We start from the raw sequence: 22,809 nt of genomic DNA, 5'->3' as shown, positions 1-22,809 counted from the left end.
GTGTATAGAAGGACTTACTATTTCATACTTACGAGCTTTCTGCTTTTCTGGTATTGAATGTCATGCTTATTAGAAACAGTTGCTGCTTCTTCCTTTCCTTTTAAAGAGGAAAAGAAAATATATCTGTTCTGTAAAGCAAGTTCATAGAATCTTAGTGAACTTAGTACACCAGGAAGGGGGTGAGGGGGCATCAAGCTGTTATCTCTCCAGGATCTTCAACATGATCTGTTTAGTCTCTTTGTCATCTCTGCGGCTGTGCAATTTGTTGACCTCCTCCTACAGATAATTTATTTGGCAATGCACATCCTCAACCATGCCTCCTGCATGAAGCAAGGGCAAGATTTCTTCAAGTTTCTCAAGATCTATGTTCTGTCAAGTTTTACATTTTTACCTACCTGACACGTATTCAGGATTACCATTCTTACTTTCTCTTATCCTTTGCTTAATGTTTAGTATAAGTACTTTGAAGTGTTTTTCACAAAGCCCAGGTTTGAATGAATCTTTTGCTATTATTCTAGTAGGATTTCCTTTCCCTGTTGAATTTTTAGCTAATCTGCCTAGCTGTATTTTCCTCCCTACTCCTTTCACACACACAAAAAATGCACAAAAATCACTGAAAGATTACTGCTGAGTAACTACTGTGTGTCCAAGTGTATATTCACTTATTAGTCACCATCTTAGCTCATTTTCCTTATAGGATTTTCTCAAAAGGCCTAAGAAACTTCCATTAGAGAAGAGACAGTTACTGCAAGGGAGTAAAGGAGTGAAATGGAAACTACTCAGTGCACACGTGTTTGTCTGTGGCAGACCTGAGGGCACCACCAGGACAAAAAGCAAAATGCATCAATGTAAGGAAGTTTAGGCAGATGATGGAAGAAGTTTTATTTCAGGGAGTTTAGCAGTTCAGTGTGATCTTTGATATGTTTAGCAATTTTTTTCTTGAATATGGAGTAACCTAGACACTCACCTAGTTTGTCTCCACTATGATCAACTGTATTCAGAACAGTCTTTGAAATGCAAGAGTATAAGAAGGTGAAAATAACTCTGGTGGCTTGCTTTTTTTTTTTTTTTTTTTTTTAATTAAAGTAGCAGCATTCTATCTTAGAACTTGGCAAATCTAGTGATGTTGGAAGTAAATTAATCTGGGTTTTCTTCCGACTTTCTATTGGCAAAAGATTCAAGAATCTGAAATATTTCAAGTATGTAGGCTGATAACACCAAGGTCTCCTAAGCTTTTTCTTCTTACTGATGTAATTTTAATGTGTAATTTTCGTTGCATGGGTTTCCAAAATATCTTTAGCACTGAAATCTCATAACTAAATGTAGTTTGCAACCACTATCTGTGTAGGCTAGGAATCTGACACGTTTCTAAGTGCTTTCACAGTGTTGTTTTAGCATGAGTATTTACTCATTTTACCTTTTTTGTCCAGTTCTTGACATTCACTTCAAAAGCAAATGTATAAATTTAGTTAAATAATTTTCAGTCATGACCCTTCACCTGGACAGGTTGAAGATGGGAATTTCTCATGAACTTTGAAGGTAAAAGAGACGAAAATGTTTTTATGGTTTATTTTGCAATATCCCATATAGTACGTATTTTAATGGGAAGTGTTTTTCAGAAGCAGTAGCTCAGGATTTACATTTTGTAAGTCGAAACTTATCATGTGACATTGCTCCTACTTTACAGGTCATTCTTTGATCACTCCATGCACAGTGCACTGCCTCTTGGAATATACTTGGCAACAAAATTCTGGATGTACGTGACGTGGTTCTTCTGGTTTTGGAATGATATCCTTTTTTGTGTACAGCAATAAGTAATCCTTTTCCATGTTAGTAGTATGAGTTAATACCTAGATATATCCTATATATAAGAGTAAGTAAATGAATTAAAATTTTAAAATGGCTATCTCTATTAAACATTGCTTTCTATATTGATGATAATTATTTTACCGCTTTAAAAATGTGCACTCTATTGCTTTGCTTCAGTATGTGAAAGATTTTCCTCAAAATTGGCTTACAGTAGTCTGCAAAACTTCCTGTGCTTTACCAGCTTCTTAAGTGGGGGAAATGTAAGCAACTCTATAAAATATACTCTGGCTGTGAGGTGACAAGGTGTAATTGACTGCATTTTTACACACTGCTTTTCTGCAAAGCAGTAGGTAATTTCATGGTATATACCAATTTCAATGGAATTAGCTTTATAGTTAGCTCTTCCTAAAGATTTTGCAAATTCCATTTTGTACAGACTTTAGATACATTTGTTAACTGTATTTTCAGTTTTTGAAGATGTATGTATTAACAACACTAGATTATACAGATTCAGCATATGCCCATCTTTTTATGTTTTTTACGGTCTGCCTAGATAGGAACTTTTTGTACTCTCAGGGGTAGAAAATGATTGAGTATACTGAGGAACGTCAGTTCCCCACCTTAAGGAAATATATTCAAACTTTTAAACAACTTCCTTGGGTGTTGTAATTAGAATAACCAAGAAACGAAAATAGAGATTTAATGTTTTATTAAATGTTTAATACAGTTCTTAGAGTTGTAAATACTTGAAGTGAACTTAATATTTGTGATGGATGTTGGCTTGGCTTTTCTAGAAACTGGTTTTCTTTTCCTCCTCAAAGGAATTACCATGAAATAGGATAGTAGCAGTGCAACCCTTTTATCATCTTGTTAATATGTTCTCCAACCTTAGCTAAATGAGACTCGCATTTTTGGGCTGGGAGCAGAGAGGAGACCCTGCTTCCATGCTGCCCTTGGTTTCTATGCTGACAGTGTTTGCAAAGGTGCTGCTGTGAATAATAGCAGTCCCATGTGACTGGAGATGACTGCTATTTCACGTTTTAAAAACCTAAAAATGAAAATCTAGTAGCTGTTAAGTTAAAAAAAAAAAAAAAGGTAATTCTATTCAGTATTAGCATGACTATATCTTGAAATAGTTATTTAGAAATGCTGGTCCTGCTACCAGTCTCTCTGGCCTGATATTCTGTGGTTTTACTCAATTAAAATTACTAGTAACTGCAGAATGAGGAAAGCAAGTGCAAAATGAATATGGAAAACATTTTAAAAAGCAGTAGTTAAAAATGGAGGTATACTTTTTCAGGTTTTATGGAATGGAGTAGAACTGTCTAAATATGTCATGCCTCTAGAGTGAAGTTGCTTTTCTCTTCTTGTTAAGAAAACCTGACTTTTGGCAAATAGTAAAATACAAGTTTCTGAGGCAATTATAACTACACCATCTCACTTCTGAATCTCAGCTCTCCATACCCTGTAGGGTTTCTTTAGAAACTCACGTTTGCTAATGCTACTACATTTTGGGTTGCAAATGTTGAGCTACAGTGAAATGCTTTCTTGTGCTAACATAACATCAACTTGAACCAAATCTAAGAATGTGTGCAACTTTAAATCAAATCCTTGACCATATTAAAATGGCTGCACAGACAACACAACTTGATGATGGTAGAAAGCTGTCCCTTTAGGCTGGCAAATTGTGAGATTTTTATCCTAAAGTTTGTATTTTCTTCATATTTGTACCAACTTGCCTAGATTTTTATTTGTTAGCCGTTCTGATTAATGTAACGTGAAGTTTGGGGGTTTTTTGGTCACGGAATAATGTTCCTTGCCCACTAGAAGTAGTAACCATAGACAATTAATTACCCTAATAAAGTCTGACTTCAGAATGTCAGTAAAATACTGTACTGCTTCTGTAATTTAAGGTAGGTGCCTCAAAACCTTTGCAACAGTCTTTTTGTACACAGAAGTAGTAGTCTAAAAACTTCAGTTCCTAATTGCTTTCATTAGAGCTGACACAATTCTCTGACAAGCAGTTTTAGAGACTTAGTGCTTGAGGCCATCTTCCTTTAATTGGTGATTTTTAATTGGAAGTCTTTGTAATAAGATTCCAAATTCATTCTTCTCCTGGAAAATTGCCCTGTAGCTTTATTGGAAAAAAGAAATTGCATGCCTGCTCTACTTTTATGGCATGAGGCACAGCATTGTGGTTGGAGAAAGGATTCTTGTATTTTTACAGCTTTATATGATTACTTACAGCAGACCAAAGTACTACTTTATAGTCTGTAACGTTCAAGTGATAAAACCTATCCTGGTAGTTTTCACAAGTTCTGACCATCTTTTGCTCAGGAAAAAAGTTCTAATCTTAAACTATCACAAATTGCCTTACTGGAACTTTGTATTACAAATAATTTAAAGGTCTTAATTGCTGCAATTATTACTTTAATATTTGGGTGTTTGGTAAGAATATTCTTTACTTGTAGATATTTTGAAGGTGCTGGAAGATCATTAGGTCTTCTGGGTTTAGTCCTAATGAGACAGGAAAGGGCAGTTGAAACAATGTATCATAAAGAACAAACAAAACCAAAGATTAGCAGTGTGTTTTCTTGAATTTCAGGGTGGTCACATGACAAGCCTATAAATGCTAAGGCTTAATGATGTGTCTTCTAAAAGATCAATCTTGAAAGTAAATTCAAACAGTTTAGATGAATCTAGTGTACTGAATTTTTGTAAATATTTCCGTTCTATTAGATTTTTCTCAGCAGCTTCTGAGTCTGCTATATTTGTTAAAATAGAAATCCTATTCCTGCAGGGAATGACGAAGTTATATCCATAAATACACAGATCATGTGAGTCTATAGTGCTATGCTTCCCTGCCACTGTTTTGCTGCTATTTTGCTGCTTCCCTTTAACTGTATTTTGCCCATAACAAAGGATAGTTATGTCTTGCTCTGTTAGCGTATTCTAATCTTCTACTGTTTGCAGAGTAGGGGGAAAAGAACCCTCAAAAATCCTACACACTAAATCACTATATTTTAATTTAGTTTTATTTTTAAAAGGAAAAAAAAAAGGATTTAAAAGTAGTTTTAATAACTTGAGACTAGAATTTCACATTTCATTCTTTTTCATTAGCACTTAGAGGTAGAACATTCTCCTGTGTCCTGTAAAAGTTCAGGGCACATGCACTGAGTTCATATCTCACTTGTTCACGCAGTGTTTTCAGTTCCAGCTGAACAAATAGTGTCTGTTATGTCAGAAGGTTCTTATACTGCTCTGTTTTTCTAAGATGTCAGGGTTTGCTGTAACCCAAAATGTTCGCAGGCAGGTTTTTTGGTTCTACCACTTCCATTTGGTGCAAATGGGAGTGTGCAGTTTCGTTAATTAAACTTCTTTGGTAGAGCATACTACTTGCAATGCTGAGATGATATAAGCCAATTTATAATTTTTAAAATAATTTATCTTTGACTAATACTGTATTGATTATCTTATTTCAAATATATTTCATGTATTGATGGATTTTAGATGAAAGAAAACAAACACTGCATACTTTTTCAATTAGGGATCATTTTAAAAACTGGGTGTAAGAGAATTCATGATGATTTTTCATGCTTTCACAAAGCTGTTACAATAGCATAGTGTTTTAAAAACTGTAACAAGCCAACTGGTACAGTTAAGCAGTTAAAACAAAAAAAACCCCAACCCATTCATATTACCAAAATTAGCTTGAGGAAAACAGCAAAAAGCCTTGCATGCAGGAAGAAATGCAGCCGTTCATTTCCTTGCATGCAGCCATGTTTCTAGAGGAACCAAAGACTCAAAAAATCCAAACCCCAGACCCAGCTATCCAGAACTTCTAAATACTTTTTCTAAGTTAAAATTAAAAAAAAAAAAATAAGTCTGGGGTGGGGGAGATGGCAGTGAATGAATTGTTTTTGCAAGCTAAGGGGTTTTTTTAATGTTAGAAGATAGAGGTAGAGAGCTTTTGCAGAGCTTCAGTTGATTAAAAATAGTTTTGTCTAATAAATGCCTAGACAAATGAGGCTTCTTGTGTAACTCTCTGCTGTTATCTACCTGGACTCTTGGATCCAGATGTTCAGCTGTTATGAATTGGCAGGTTCATTAGCATGTATTGATCTTTGACAGCTTACAGTGGCTGCAGATTTTTCTCTTTAGGAGCAAAGGACTTTATTACTGGATTTGTAATTAGTGGAAGGAAGCATCTTGATATATAATGTGCATTTTTTACTTAGTTTCAGACTCTTGTATGACGTATTGCTGTGATAGCAGGAAGCTTCATGTGTTTGCACCCTTTTAAATAGTCTGCAGTTCAGGATGAAAAATTAGCTCATCACATGTTTACCTCACTCATGGGTTGTGGGGTGCTTGTTGGCTTTTAATTTTCTTTTTAATGAGTTGGTCTTTTTGGTTCCAAGTGGTTTCCTGGAATAATTTTCAGCCTGTTGTACTTTTTCTAATAATTAAAGGATATTGATTAGGACTAAAAGTAGGAAGTGTTTCATGGGTGTTTCTGCTTTGTCTCTCACAATGAAAACTGGGGAAACTTCATAAAAGGCAGCAAGTTGGTGACAGGGCAGAAGGTGAATGCCTGCTATATCATGCATTTTGCAGCCTTTAATAATATGGTAACATATTTTTCCTTGCGTAGTTGTAATGGAGGATGTTAGGACAAAACAAGGCGCTCTGGAGCACTGATTTCCTACTCTGTAGCTAATGCAAACCTACAAAGGTTTCTTGCCTATGGAGAGTTTTGAGAGATGTCTGTGATACAAGTTGCTAAGATCTCTTTGGAAGTGAACTTCAAAGGGGAGTTCAACATAACTTGAGATACCTCTAGTGTGGACATCCATGTCTAAGTTAGTTGTTTAAGCTCTCTTTGTAGCCAATGGAGAGATATAAGCCACTTGGAGGGCACTGCTCCTCTGCCTTAATTTAAATATCTTGATACTGAACAGAGATTGGATGTGCCTTTTTCTTTTCTCTTGTGTATGAAGGCACACTGAGTGATTTAAGGTAGGTGAGATGAATCCCACAGTTGGAGTTGTTTACATAATACGCCTCAAATATCCCGGAGAAGACAATTCTAACTTCCCTTCCTCCTTAAAAGTCATGTTGGTTTTCATCCCTTCTCCTCAGTTTTGCTTAAAACTTATGAGAAATGGGGTTTTGAAGATACTAATGAAAAATACTGCTGACTTAGTCTTTCTCCATTAACATAGTTACTGCTCTACTTTCTCATGTAGTCTCCTGACATCTCCCATCCTCAGCACAGAAGTACCTTACCTGCCACCGTTTATACTGTCAGTGTTGCACTCATCTGACACCACCATGATAAAAGGAAAGGCAAAACTTAGACTTTGTGGGAAGTCTTTTACGCTCTCTCTGTATTTTGTGAAGTAAAATGGGGGGAAGGGTAAGTTCCGAAAAAGGACGGCTTCTTTATCACAGAGGTTGTCCAAATTTTAGTCAGTAAAAAAAAAATTCCAAAACTTTAAGGTTATAAAACCCCTTCTACTGGATAGAAAATAAATTCTTTCCCCCTATCTTCAACAGTCTAGACATGACATATAGTAATTAGGAATAGGTCATATGATTTTTTTCAGTTGTACCTTTATTGTTTGTAACAGATGTCTGATTGAGGTATTTTCAATGAAAAAACAGTTTTCACTGTTGTGTCAAAACCCCCAGTGATACTTTTAGTATTCTAAAAAAAATGTTATCTCTCTGTAGCTGTATAAGTTGAACCAACTTATACTTGGCAGCAGGTAGTTTTAGAAAAAAAAAATAGGAAGAAATTAGATTGTTTAAGTATTAAAGTCAGAACTCATCATCTGTAATGTATCAAATAGAACTGTGACTATTTAGGTTATAGTATAGCTGGTGTTTTTTTCTCCCTATTATAAACTTGCTGGAAACAGCTTGTTAGAGGAAAGATTAATTAGCCTTTAGTGAGTTAATACTAATATTCTAGTGTATAAGGTACATGATTAAATTTTTAACTTAACTTGCCAATATTTTTAAATTAGAAATTCACAGCCAATTCGTCCCCCCAACAGAAGGAAAACAAAAGTTATTCAGGATATACTTCACATGAACAATGAGGCTTTGATAGTATTTCAGAAGTCAAAAAGAGGCCTTACTTGTATTTATTTATATTTCAGGGTTCTTTCACATCACAAGAGCAGTGGAGAAGTTATTCTATAGAAATTGTCTGTGTTTTCATTAAATATTTGCTTGTAGCTGTACCGGGTAGTTATCAATGGTTTATGTAATTTTTTTCTTAATACTGCTTAATGCCTTTAACAAACATTTTTTCCAATAGGGTCAAACAGAATAGAATATACTTGTAGATATATAGCAGAACATACTTGAGCATCTGTTCTAATTTCAAAATCAGATTTTTTCAAAGCATTGAAAAAATGGCTTTTTGTTGTTGTCTTTAAAGTGTTACATACCAGTTCACTACAGATTGCCACATAATGCTTGTTTTTAAGTCTTATATTCAGGGTTTTGTAATGTAAACACACAATATACTAAACTTATGTACAGTAGAAGTTCTAATGACTATGCTTGAGTAATAGGTGTCCTTTTTCCCTGGATAATGCTGTAGAGGCTTCTGCCACCACAGCTTTGTCAAATATGGCATGTCCTTACAGTTATGACTGACAGCTGACAGGTATCTTTAGTCAGGTTGGTCAAGTCTTTTGTAGGTTTATCAGAGTAAATAATTTTCTGCTTTTTGTGGAAGCGGCTTATCTGAAGTATTTGGTTTTTCAAATTGTTCTAATTTGGTGAAGAAATGTCAAGTGTTGTAAGACTAGGCATGTTATATGGCAAGTCATTCAACACAGGAAATGTATTTTAAAACTAATGGTTGCTTTCTGTCTTTATATGGTAATTGATTTTATAAGCACTTCCAGAGAATACTAAACCCTGTGGTTTTGTAAGTATTAGATGTATTAGTATGTTAAAAATAACTTTGATGTAAAATATGGGTATTGCCTTATAATAGGACCAGGTTTCAGACAGTACCTTTCTTGGAGATAAGTGTTGAGACGTGATTGCCATGCACCAATGGTTGTTGCAGCATAATTCCTTCTATGGCTAGAAACAGTCCTGTCTGTGATCTAATGGGAATGTCAAGCCACTGAAGACATAGGCAGTCAAATGTCTATCTCATAAATAGAGCTCTGAAATGTTTATTTTGAAAACAGGAAATACTTTTAAGAAGATAAATTTCATGGAATTTTATTTATTTAAAAGGGAAAATAATTACAAAAACTGAACTATCGTTACTCATTCTTTAGAAGGATAAGTGCTTTAGAAATGCATCACGGAGAATGACATTTTAAAAAGTAAATTTTCAAGTTTAAGCAATAGAAAATACTGAGTACTAAGCTAGTTCTTACAGCAGCACTGAATTTTGTTAATTTCAGAATACAGTGACTCAAGGGCATTTTAAAAATTAAATTTATTCAAATTTTATTTCAGAATTATCAGTGGGTGTTTTCAAGAGGAAAATTGGCTTTAAACTTTAGATTCCTTGACTTTAAACACATCTCAATTTTTTCTTTATACATCTTCCATTCCTCGCTAATAGCATTGCACTTTTCTACAATTTTGGAAAATCCTGGAAGTCTGATCCAGGAATCATCAAAGCCACGGAAGAACAAAAGAAAAAGGTAAATCCAAGAGCTATGTGAAACTTGTTCTTCAGCAGCCTTCCACCAGTTGGTCAGAGTAGTTTGCTGTTCAGTACGTGAAATTTCAATAAATTGTTGTATAACAAAAGGTCGAAAATGTTGAAAAGTCTTGTCTTCCAGGTTTGTTTTTTTTTTTTTTTTTTTGCATTTGGAATATATGTTCAAGTCTTACTGGTCCAAAGTTGCATTTTGGTCTTTTTGAGTAATAAATAAAATAAAATTGTAACTTAAATTTTCAAGATAAAAAGTTTAAAAAGCGGTTGGGTGAAAGTGAAAATGTGAAGTTTCAGAGTTTTGCCTTACTGAAACAAATAAGCCATTGTGGGGAAAGTGTTAGTTCATTTGATTTTATAAAAACCTCTCAGACTTTTAAGCACCTCCAATTTTCCTTACTTTTACATCTAAAAGTATTAGACTGACAAACATTTTTGAGGCTAAAACAACTAAAACCCCTGGCAGTCTGGGGTGGGCTTTTGTTTTGGTATAAATGTTAGAGAAAATATGGATGATCTAATGATACTTTTCTGAGATGTTATAACACTTTTATTAGCACTTCTGATTTCTCTTAAGTGCATTGTTCTGTGCAATGCTCAGCCAAACTGAGCATTGAAAAATTGCCAAAATTATACAAGCAGCAGAAGCATTTTGTTTCATTTTGGGTAAGTTTCCTAGAAGCCCACATCCTTGCGCTTCTACTTCACAGTCATTTGTGGAAACACCTTTGTGGATGGATTGACATCAGACCACTTGGAATTATGGCCGTGTGTAGGAATGGACATGTAATAGCCTTTGAAAGGATGGTTGCAATAGCTTAAACGATTTTTGTATTCTCCAATAGGTTATAACTGAGTTGTTAGTCAATGCGCAGATTTACTCTGCAAATTCCCTTTCTATTATTGCAAATTTGCCAAAGTAAATTCCAGAATAAATTCTCTTCCTTCAACTGGACTAAATGAAATAGAATAGTCAGCAACTGCACTTTGGTTTGGATTCAGCAAATTGCACAAATATGCAATTTATTTGATCTGCTTGCTTAAGTAGTTAAGCATAGTTACAAAAGCCTGGCTGAACTGGATAGGAATTATAAAATGCAACGTCTTCAGGCAGATGCATATGGCTGTGAATGTTTTGGACTTCTTACATTGCAGCTACCCAAACTGTAAGATGATCTATTATCAGGGGTATAAACGATCTTAGGGTGTGTGTCTTACCTTCATGCAATGTAGTGCTTTCTCACATTTTCCTGATTTGTCTCCAGACGTTTAATGCTGAGTTAGCCTTTAGCTTTGGAATAAGCAACCAAAAAAATTCTTTTAATTCCAGATGACCAAGTTAAGTATGTTTGGAAATGCGTAGTAAGCAACAGTTTCAGATGTTTATCCTTCTGATATGTCATGTCCTTTCTTCTATGTTACGAAATAACCCAAGTCACTCTTAAAATAAGTAAATAGAAAATAAATAAATTTTTCAAATAGTTCAAAAGCATAGAAAATAGACCCAAGGTTTACAAAGCACAGTAATGTGGCTCTAACTTGAGTACTCCTGGGTCTCTATGTTATAAGCTCTGATGAGAGTTATATTTAAGTGATTTATCTGCTGTTGTTCAATTCTGTTCTCCTGAGCTTTGGGATCTTGCTTGTGGACAATACTGAACTCCAGTGTTGAGCATCACACCACGTACATTCCTTGGTGCACCCTTTCGTTAGTCTGTAGTGTAGTGTGTACTCCCACTGAAATCAGAGGAACTATGTATGAAATTGTCCAACAGGTATTGTATGAAATTGTCTAAGGTATCAGAAGCTGCACCAGCAGCATTGAAATCACGGTGGATACATCTTGTTGGGTTTTTTGCTTTCTGTTCATCTGGTTTATTTACAAAAGTTATTCTCGTGAGGGAGGCCCTTTAATTTTAAGTCCTGTAGTGGGAAATGTTAGAGCAGTGAGGGATGGCAGAGGGCGATGAGAAAGGGATGTTGAGTACTGAAGTTGGCAAGTTGCAAGAGAGACACGGAAGGGCTTGTGAATGGCAGTGGATGGTTGGAGAGGGGATCTGAAGGGTTGCAGTGGTGGAGGCAAGAATACTGGGCCAATAGCAAATGGAAATACAACAAGCAAGGAGAAAAGAATAGTCCAACTTTGAGGGCTTAGGAGTGTTAGAAAACTGTGAAGACTGTTCCTCGTTTACCTGAGATCAGCAGGGAAAGCATTAAGACACTGATTTACCCCTGGACTGTTGACTGTAGCTTTTACTGGTTACTTTGAGGAAAAGTTTCCATAAATTTTTCCAAACCAGTTAAGTGTAGTATTTTGGAGGAAAACTTCTGCGGCTTCGGTCAAGATGCCCACCTTAGTGGTCATCGTCTAATTAAGGTAGTTATGTTTATATTACTGTGATGAGAAAATAGTTGTAAGGACTATTTTATTGCTTCTGCAGTTAGAAACCACTTTGATGTGAATGATATACGTGGTTTGAAAGGGAACAGATTAATCTATTTGCCATTAGGCTATTTATGCGGAGTGAGCTCCTTCTGGTTCAAGGAAGAATATTCTGGAAAAAAGTTTTCATGATATTTTCCATATGTTGCAAATGTCATTTAAGGCTCACATGGCATGATTTCAGCTGCTGAATTTTAAAAATTGTTGGAAACCATTTAATGGAGTAATAGGTTCCTTCTATTCCAACAATGTAGTGGGTACTGAAGGAGTGTACAAAATAAAAAAGGGAATACATCATTTAGTGTGAATGTATAATGCATGCTTAACAGATTCCTACTTCTGTGTATCGCTTGACCCATAAGTATAGCATTATCTGTAAGAGGAGGTTTGGTTTGCATTATTTCTTTTCTTTCTTGAAGCTTCAACATCTGAGGAAAGAGGTGAATATAGATTTAAAGGTTTTGATGGGATATCTCTGGAAAGAAAGTCTGGGTTGTAAACTGGCTGATCCTGCTAGCTAGTTTTATTTATGTTCCTGTTTGGAAATTCAGCTGCATTAATTTTAATAGGTTTAACAACAGGTTAGTCAAACTGATGTTAATCACTGCGTAGGTGTATCAAAATTAATATAAGCTTGCCTTTTCTCTAAACCTAGATAGACTAGGAATAAGTATAAGCTAGAATTAATTTAGAAGTAAATGTGCATATTTGTTTAATAAAGTAGGTTTAAAATCAGTTTCAGCGGAATTTAAGTTGTTCCTGTGTGTAGAAAGTACCTGAGATGAATAGCGTTCACAACCCTGGATCTGAAAAGAAGCTGTTATGATGGTTGTCAGTATTTGTTTATATGCTAAATTCTAATTTCTTTTCTTTTCTTTTCTCTTTTTTCTGCAGACGATAGTAGAACTTGCAGAGACAGGAAGTCTGGACCTCAGTATATTCTGCAGTACCTGCTTGGTAGTATATTTTTTTAATCAATTGCAGCACTGTTTTGTTTTGTTTTGTTTTTTAATGCTAGGCCAAAATTAGATGTTCCTATACTGAACACTTTTTTGGCCTTAATAAGGCAGTTTCAAGGGCAGGGTTTATCTGTAATCCTTAATTTAAGCAGTGTTTTCAATAAATAATATATCTGTAATGTATCTATACACAAAACCCCCTGCAAACAATAAGAGGAAGAAAAAAATGATCACTGTGGAAATAAATTGCCAGTGTCAAAATCCAAGTATCCAATATACCTACCAAGATGGTTGGTTGTATACCTAACAAGTTATGAAAATCACAGATGACATCCCACCACCTCTGTAACTCACAGTAAAGTTACATGATGCTTCTAGTAAAAAAGTTCTTTCAAAAATCAAGTGTATTTCTCAATTTGGTAGTAATCAGGACAGGGGGGAAATCTTAGTTTTCATAAAGCTTGCCAAATTGCAAGCAAATACTTTTCTTGGACTAGTTAATACGTAGTTTTACCACAGAAAATTTAAAAGGAAATAACTGCTTAAGGGGGAAAAAAAAGTAACCATAGTAAATGTAATGCATTACTTTTTTAGAAAGTTAACTAGTAAGTATAAAATTATCAGGTTTATCAGTGTTACACTATAAAGCTCTGACCTATGTATAACACAAATGATGTTAATATTCCCAAAATTTAATCTGGAAAATTATGTACAGATGTGGCACCTTAAAAATTATGTGTGTGTATGCATATATCTCAGAACAGTTTAATAGCAGTTCTTTATTGCCATTTTATATTTCTTTCAAAACATAAACTTTTAAAAAAAATCATTGGGAGTAATTTAGCATTTGAAGTCCCACTGAGTTCCACTTGTTGAGTCTATTCTTGTCTTTAGAAAATAAGCTGGAAGAGTTTATGTTAGAGCTCAGTTATGAATGTTACTGACAGAATTGTGGAACTCAAACTCATTCTCTATTTTCTTTGTTAAAAAGCTGAAATGAAACTGGTTACTATATAAAGCTCAATAGCTGGAGGTGATGGGAGAACTTTGTATGGAAAAAATTCCTTTATATAACATAATAGTGTGAAAGTGATTTCAATGTGGTTGTATAGAACTTTGTATTAAATAGTGTAGAGATGAAGCTTAATAGCTAAGATTGCTTTAAAAATTAGCATCGAGTTTGAAGTTCTCTAAGGGGTTAACAATATCACAATCAATTAAATGTAAATTGAGGGGTATTTTTCTATTTATGATAAGTCATGGTTTTTTGCTCTTCTAAACAAATGTTAATAACTGTTACAGATACGGAAGCCAGTGAGGTCCAAGCACTGTGGTGTATGCAATCGGTGTATAGCGAAGTTTGATCACCACTGCCCGTGGGTGGGTAACTGTGTAGGTGAGTCATTTGCTAAAATACCATGTTGTCTTAACAGATAAAGAAGGGAAAAGCTTCTGAAGTTGACCCTGGGTATTTTGCAGGGTTTTTTCTGTTCTCATTTCATGGTGAAAGTGACTTGGCTTCTGCCAAAGTCTGAGAAAACCTGTTAAGGTCTTTTGGTAGAAGGAAAAACATTTTCAATATTGAGCTTAATATTTTTTTCTACATGTGATTCTCTGCATTATTGTCACTTGTATTGTCTGTTAAATAACCATCCTCAAAATTGTTCTGTGTCTAATTCAGTTTCCTATATATTTATTTTTATTAACATAAACTCTAGTAATTAAAAGATGCAAAGCTTAACTCCTTTTTAAAGTCTGCAGAAAAGGCATGTACCAATTCCACAGCTGACTCTTTTCCTTTCCATAAGACAAAAATTTTCATCTTTACCAATAATTTTTGGTAATATAATGGGAAAGTACACGATTCAAAAATGTCATTATTATAGCAGTTAGATACAGAATGACTTCCTATTGAGGTATTCTCCTCTTTTTGACCCCCCAGGTAGTCATTTATTCTCCCCAGTGATGATGAAAGGAACAGCTATAGAACAGGAATAAAGTCTCTAAATGCCACTATTCCCTGTCATACATTTTGAGAAACTTATTTGAAAGCCATTATTATGCAGGGAGCTCTGAAGGCTTCACAGCTAGGAAATGAGTGCAGCTTGCTTCACTGGTTTATTTTTTTAGGACACAAGCAGAGGTAACTTTAATCTTGGCGAGCAGTTAGGGCCTGGATTCATTGACAGCTGGCAGCCAATAAATGCTTCATTGTAGTCCTTCCAAATATATGTAATAACAGATAGTCGCAGTAGTTTGGTCTAATGATCAGGAGTAGTAAAATAGTGAATGCTGGTATTTGAGTTGTAATAGAACATCACTGAAGTCTCACTGAGGTGGACTTAAATCAGTCCATTCTACTTTATATTTCCTACGGATGTTACTACCTGAGGCACTTTTGATTTATATTTTAGATGTTTTATAATGAACAACTAAGACATTTTCAATTACAACAGGCCGGGGGGCATAGGCTCAGGTTTTGGAGTGTGTTTAGTGACAGTTTGTTTTGCAAGAGTGCTGAGGAGTACTTGTCCATGGGACAGAAAGAATCCAGTATTTTAATCAGTAACTGAAAAAGCATAAAAAACAAATGGGGGAGGAAAGACCTTAGTTTGTGTGTAATAAGAGAGCATGTGAGTAATGGGATTAAGTTAGGTGAAGGAAAAGGTTTTTAAAAAACAATGGTGATGGAAAAGCAGAATCCTCCTCCTGGTGGTGGTGGTCTTGTACAGACTGGGATAACTGGAGGTAAAAGTAAACGTTAGGACACTTGAAAGTGTGCTGGGAGAAAAGCATTAGAAATCACACTATGGGAACAGCCCTGAACTGGAGGGAGTGATGGTCGAAATGACCTTATATGGCTTCTCTGTCTCTCTCAGATTGGTACGTGGTGACTGAGCATAGGATTACAAAACAGAATCCATTCTTAAAACAGCATTCATGGTATGTTTGCCAAAAAGGGAAACATGAATCACGCCTTTCTGAAAAGGTGGAATTTGAAAATGTTTTATGTAGGCTTCCTTTGAATGTGTTAGAAGGATAAGACTTTTACTAAAGATAGGACTGAGAAATACTGTAAGAGTGTGTACAGACACTCCAAAATAAATCCTTTGGTGATAAAACTTGATGCAGAAAGAGATTGAGAGAATATTTTTACCATTCTGAAGAGGCTGACAAAAAGTGCAGACCACTTGGAAAATAAATAAATAGGCAATAGGGGCAAATTATTTTCATCATACCTGCAAAATTTTATTTAAAATTACAGTGAGCGAGTCTCTAAAGGTGATTATGCTTATCTTTGTAATGGGGTATCAAAATAGCATTATGTTTTTACAGTTGGTAGTTTGAAAATGAATAATAACAGGTTTTATGAAACTTGTAGTTACTTTTCAAAATCAAACTGCAGACTTGCAAGAGAAATTTAGTTTTCAATTAATAGCATGAACGGAGCTAGAGCCAAATTTTAAACCGTTACGTCACATGGGTCATGATGACGTTGTACTGAATTATTGTTCTGATAGCAGTGACTCAGAAGGTAGGTCTTGTGTATATGAGAAATTATTTTATGGTTTAGAATAATGATCACTTTTTCCCCCCAATAAAGATTCTTCTCCAAGGAGCTAACAGTAGGAAAAATTAAGAAATGAACAAATAGTCTAAATCATGTGATATAACTCCATGTTATTACTTATGTATAATATAAGCACAACCATATAAAAGAAATTAGCGACAATTCTTACAGCATTGTTTTAACTGTGGCGGATAACTGACTGTGTTCCTGCCAGTCCAGGGTGAAACTGTAGAAATAGTGCTGTGTTTTGTCCAGCCTTATTTAAGATACAGAAGAAAGGCAGTTTCTCCACTTCCTTTTTCCAAAGCCTTTTTTTAACTGTGACCAAGATTGTACCTGTGTCATAGTTTTAAATGCTACCTGTATGTTTTTTACTAAATACAGAGAGATTTCCTGTTAAGCAGAATTTGGTTTAGTATCATTGAAGATTCTGCTGAAAGAAGCTTCTCATCAGATCCTCTCAGACGGACCTCTAGGTCACCATTTACCTTCCATTTTTTAAAAAAATGTATTTTTTGAAACTTACCAATTCTGAAATTTAGAATACAAATTAAAGTGATACCTTAGGGACATTACCAACACTGTTTCTTATATGCTCTTAGGTGATTGAAGGCAGTGTTACAACCTATTTTATGTCTGAAGGAACTTGTTTGATTTTCAAGGAAATGTCTTGTGTTTAGTCTAGCTTGTGTTGTATGTGTATTTTTCCTCATCACTTATTTATATAGTTTTCAGTTCACTTGCTAAAAGCACTTGATTATTTTCTGCCTCCAGAGGATGCTCTTGTGTTAGCAGGCAAAATATTTGACATAATGAAGAAGTAAATGCTGTGCTGGTAGATGATGACAGCCAAATCTTTTGTAGCCTGTTATCATCTCTGTGGGTTTAGTTTACAGCCTAGAGCTGTTGGAAGGTTGCAACAGTGGACATACTTTACAAACAGAAGGAAGGCCAAGTACTTCAGGATTATGATGTACTCGCATAAGAGGCATCTTTTTAGCTCAATTAATATTAAAAATAGATCAGTCTTTTAGTAACTGAATTTTCTTGCATTTAAATTCTGTCTTAAGCAGAATGGGTTTTATCCCATTCATTACTTTAGCCAGGTTGTTAGTCCTCATCTGTTCAGTTACATGTATTTGTTTTACAAGTTCTATTAGATATTTTATTTTTAGCTAGCTTCATCAAGCAGGTTTACAACTAAGCTGCGAGTTAGCTTATTATCAAGGGAGGTTGTATATTTATTCATATTTCTGTTTCTTTTAAGAATGTGAACTCTGCAGTCTGACGATTTTTTAATGGAATTTGAAAAATATTTATTGATGTGTAATTCCTGGCTGTTCAGGGCTCTGCAACAGCTGTCACCAACATTGTTCTCAATATTGTCTATCAATAATTTTATTAGCTCATGAAAGATGTTGCAAATGAAATGCATTTGTGTGAATTGCAGCTGTAATGTGACAGAAATTGAAGAAAATAAAACATTGCTTAGTTTGAGAAGTAAAACAAAATCATACTAAACCAGCTAATTTCACTGTCTTGAAGTTTTATTGGCTTAATATTGGAGAATAATGTTTCTCTGTACAATAATAAGCAGTACTTCTAAGCAAGCAATTAAACTTTCTGGTGTAGTGTTGTCATCTGAAAGTGTAGTAATTTGATCCCTGTTGTTGTGCAACTTCAGGAGCAGGAAACCATCGCTATTTTATGGGATACCTGTTCTTCCTGCTCTTTATGATCTGCTGGATGATTTATGGATGTATCTCTTGTGAGTAAATGTGTGGGTTTGGCTTTTTTTAATTGCTTGTAAATACTTTGTTTATCTCCTGGTATGGATTTTTACAGATTTCTGCCTTATCTGAGTTTTAGATATTTTTAATCTGGAATTGAACTGCATTTTATTAATTGATTATATTGGGTATTTTAAGTTAGAAGATTATGTTTTTTCTTGTCCTAGATTTTTTTTTTTCATCACAGCCAAGTATCTGCATATGTCATGTATTCAAGGAGTTGGGAAAGGAAGAGAGAGCAAGTAAAACTGCTTTAGCACACTGTCATTTTCTTATTTAATTTAATATATTCTAATGTGGGCATTATGTTGATGTATAGTAAACATCTTAAATCTTCTGTATGGTTTTTGACACTGTTTTTTCTCTAGATTGGGGTTTCCACTGTGAGACAAGTTATGCAAAGGATGGATTTTGGACCTATATTACACAGATTGCTACCTGTTCTCCATGGATGTTTTGGATGTTTCTGAACAGTGTTTTTCACTTCATGTGGGTGGCTGTGTTGCTCATGTGTCAGATGTATCAGGTATGGAAGAGCACTTCATTTGTAATGCTGAGTCTTGGGAGTGACATGAGAATATCAAATAGTTCTGTCACTTTAAAATTTAATGTTCATTATGCAAGACCAAGTGCTTAGTCTCCCAGCCATGCTGGAGGAGGCAGGCATCTGTTGTCTCTGGATATTAGGCATCATTCACTTCTCATTCACTTGTGCTTTTATTTTTTTTTTGCAAGAGGTTAAAATACCTACTTTCTGCTTTCCATTCTTAGAATGGCAAAACCACAAAATAGACTAGGGAAAGGCAATAAAGACTAATAGAGGATAAGATCTGTGGGTCAAACTTGCAGTAATGCACTGTGTCATTAGCAGAAAGAGGGTGGTAGCTTCAAAGGGGATGCAATAATTTTTTACGTTGCTTCAGTGTGATTTGAGATCACATTACTGTACTGTAATCTGACCAAACCCAAGTTTTTCTTTCTCATTTTTAAGGAAAGACAAGTCATACTGAAAACCTTTAAGTATGACTTGAAAGTCTTTCAGTATGACTTGTCATTAAAGAACCGTGAAACTTACCAATTTAATCTTTCCAGAGATCCTGGAAATAAAAATAATCTTCTAAGGTTTAGGTGAAACTTTTCAGAAAATTCAAGTTTTGTCCTCCTTTCTCTACAATATTCATTTACAACCTATATCAATTTCAAAATCTTTTATGTGTGAGTGAGAGCCATTCAGTCTTACAGGGGTCTTTACTGCCCAAGAAAAATGAGCAGAGGTAACTACTTGTTTTTCAGGTGGCTTTCAAAGCGGTCTAACCCACCAGACTTCTAGCACAATAAGCATGTGACTTTCCAGAGAGCCTTCCATCATACTTATATCATGTTCCACTAAGTTCCCCATTGAGGATTCCTATTAATACGATCTGTGTGTAGATGAATCTTTGAATAATGGCACTTGGAAAAATACATCTCTCAGTATTTTGTATCATTAGTGTAATTAAGCAGAATAATTCTAGCATTTGACTTCCTTAATAATCCTGGAAAAATGAAAACTGAACACACAGTCATAGTACTAAGTTTCCTAAGAGTTTTACGCATTGAAAACTTAAGATTATTCTTGGCAAATCTCTTTGGAGTTTGCCGTAATGATGAAATTGATAAAGATATTCTCTCAATTGCTTCTTTTGGTTTGCAACTGCATAGCCCCTACTCTTGCTGCTTTTTTTTTTCCTCTCCATCATAAAGTTTGGACTTGTCCTTCTTAATGAACTGACCAGAGTTGTTGTCAAATCACTACTTACTATCTTAGAAAAATAATTTAAAACCTTTACTTCCTACTTCAAAAATTGGCCGTTGTGAGCCTATTTGCATACATAGCTGTGAAACTTCACTGGGTTTCATGGAGGCAAAGAAAATGCTTGAGATATTAAGCACATCCAAATGGGGCAAGTCAGCCCAAACTCACCTTTTTAAATGTTCTTGCTTTTGTAATGTGCAGCAGAGTTGACTTTATATTTCACTAGGAATGTAGTATAAGGCTGCTAAGGGAGCTCTCATTTTTGTTTCTGATTACATCACATTACAGTAAACTCCAGTTCTACATAAGATACCCTTTTAGGCTAATGTAGTTGGAAAGCTTTTACAGAAAATGGTAGCCGTTGGGCCAAATGATTCTGTAAAAAAGAAAAAACATGAGCAACATGAACAAAAAAACCCCCTTTTTTTCTGGTCATCTTTTTGTCTTGCAGACAGAAAAGTTACGTTACTGCAACAAATTTATAAATGGGGGAAAAATGTATTACTGGAGCTATAAACAGAATGTCAGGAGGGGAAGAAAGTCATTCAAATGCTGTGTAAAGTAACTCCTGAATCTATTACTTACAGTACACTTCAGCTGACAATATAGTAACGGCATCTCTTTCTTATGAGCTAAGTTGTCACAGTTTATTCAGTGATCATGATTTATTTCTGATCACTTTCAAAATTAAACCTTTTGCACAATCTGGTACAGCTGTTGTGTGATGTTTTATGTTGGGACCTGCTAATTTCCCCAGACAAAATTTCCTTCTTCAAAAGAAGGAATATAAAACAGTAAATTTGGTCCTCTTTCTTTCAGTCTGGCTCATGCAGGGCTTGTTTGCATGTTTTTACATGAGCTAAATGGCTTACTCTTTTTCCTGTCTTCAGATATCTTGCTTGGGTATCACGACAAATGAAAGAATGAATGCAAGAAGATACAAGCACTTTAAAGTTACAACCACATCTATTGAAAGCCCATTCAAGTAAGTTTTAAAATGTAAACTTATTTCTATTTGTGTAGCCTTGCATATGTTTGAATTGTGCCGCTTGTTGAAACAGAACATAGCTAAATGCTTTTAGAGTATTTTCACTACTTGGAATGCTGAATCTGTCAGCTATTTTTACAGTAACACATTCTGTCCAGTCAAAGAAAGTGATAAACGTTTTGTAGTGACTCTAGACAGGGATGCTTAAACACAGAAAAGAATGCTTTCCAGCAGTGGTCATATTTTGCTGTAGAGTTTATGGGGAAATAAATATCCTTTTTATAAATCAGATGCACAAACCAGAGGTAGTTGTTTATCACATGGTGCTGATGTTGACCTGGATCTTTGCTTCTACACCAGGCACTTTCTCCCGATTGGTATTTAATGCACTGTTCAATTTGCTCTGTGCAGTAGCTCCCCTTGCCCTCTTTACTGTGAGAAAAGAGGCAGCACTTGCTGCTCGGGAGGAAGAGCGTGGACAAAGCTACTTGTGGGGAAGGGAGCAGGATGTCCCAGGAACTGAAGTGGGTGTTGCAGTAGGTAAAGTGGGTGGTATCAGTATGTAAAGGGTAGGTCGGGATTCTGGTTTCTGTAGTGATAAGGCTGCAAGCTGAAAGAGGAGGGCTCGGGGATGTAATAGCACTGGAATGGGAATATGGTGGCATGGAGCAGCTTGTGGAGCCAAAGCAGGAAATAAATGAAGACGTGAGGCTGGTATGTTGGTGGGTTGAGGGCACGTTACAAAAAAGGAGCAGAGAAAGGGCCGCATGTCTCATCCTGTTGCATGTGCTGTGTCTCCTGTGGGAGCTGCTGCTCTTTCAGGTGACACCCAAGGGAACAGGAGATAGGAGTTATTGTTGCAGTTTGATTTTTGAGCTAGAAGAGAAATATGTGTGATCTTTTTTTAATATCTCTCCATACAAAACTTCTAGTGAGAAGCAGACAAACGTCTCTGTACGGTTGCAGTCTTCCTACAGATTAGAGTTGCAACAAAACCAGATAATTATTTTGCCTGAAGAACGCAGGGTGGTGCGCAGGATAGGGAAAAAACTACTGGTTTTATCCCTAAATTAATGACACGTTCACAAACCATTTTCACTGAAATAGCTGCTATTATAAAAGTGATTCCTGAAAATAACACCAGATGTCTAAAATAACTGACTTGACATCACCTGTCAGATGAAGCATTGACATCAAGTAGTTGTCATCTCCTTGTTCCTTAGACCTGCTCTTGCATATATCATAACATGAGTGTCTCTTCCAGAAAACCGTGATCTATTCAGCCCACGTGTAATTAAGTTTAAAAAACCCAACTTGTTGGAATTTTGATGTAGGTATCTTAAATATTTCACAATTAATTGATTCAGCAGCAGAAAGCACTTGAATAGTTCATTTAATTCAGATAATGCTTTCTTAATTTTGTGTTGTCTAGGGACTTAATTGATCCTAGACCTGCAGCTGGTGAACAAGTATGTATGACAGAAATAGATGTTAATAAAAATGTAAATTATTCCAGGAAGACATTCACTTCATGATGTTTTGTCTTGCATCCATCTGTACAATGTAACTTTCCTCTTAGAAAGGGATCTGAATTACCATGCTATGCTACATGATGGTGCACTGCCAAGAACATGTTACGTTTCTCCATACAGTTTTGGTAGATAGTGGAAGAAAGGTAGTGTCTTGCTTGTGTCCACGGTGACTACCTGGTGGTCTGCTGATGACTAGTACTTGTTTCAGAACTTGCTCATC

General features: G+C 35.4%; 1 protein-coding gene across 1 annotated transcript in view; it reads left to right on the top strand.

Annotated features, from left to right (window-relative positions):
• ZDHHC17 (zDHHC palmitoyltransferase 17) overlaps window positions 1-22,809 on the top strand; it is an 83,407-nt gene that overhangs the window by 57,280 nt on the left and 3,318 nt on the right. The window contains exons 10-16 of the mRNA XM_075058179.1: window positions 1,688-1,790; window positions 9,375-9,497; window positions 12,849-12,911; window positions 14,216-14,309; window positions 18,169-18,252; window positions 18,643-18,800; window positions 20,960-21,054. Of these exons, the coding sequence (XP_074914280.1) occupies window positions 1,688-1,790; window positions 9,375-9,497; window positions 12,849-12,911; window positions 14,216-14,309; window positions 18,169-18,252; window positions 18,643-18,800; window positions 20,960-21,054 (720 nt within the window). The remainder of the gene's footprint in view (window positions 1-1,687; window positions 1,791-9,374; window positions 9,498-12,848; window positions 12,912-14,215; window positions 14,310-18,168; window positions 18,253-18,642; window positions 18,801-20,959; window positions 21,055-22,809) is intronic.

Source organism: Buteo buteo, chromosome 26 (genome assembly GCF_964188355.1).
Source record: "Buteo buteo chromosome 26, bButBut1.hap1.1, whole genome shotgun sequence".
NCBI classification, from domain to species: Eukaryota; Metazoa; Chordata; class Aves; order Accipitriformes; family Accipitridae; genus Buteo; species Buteo buteo.
This window is presented reverse-complemented; position numbering and strand designations above follow the sequence as displayed.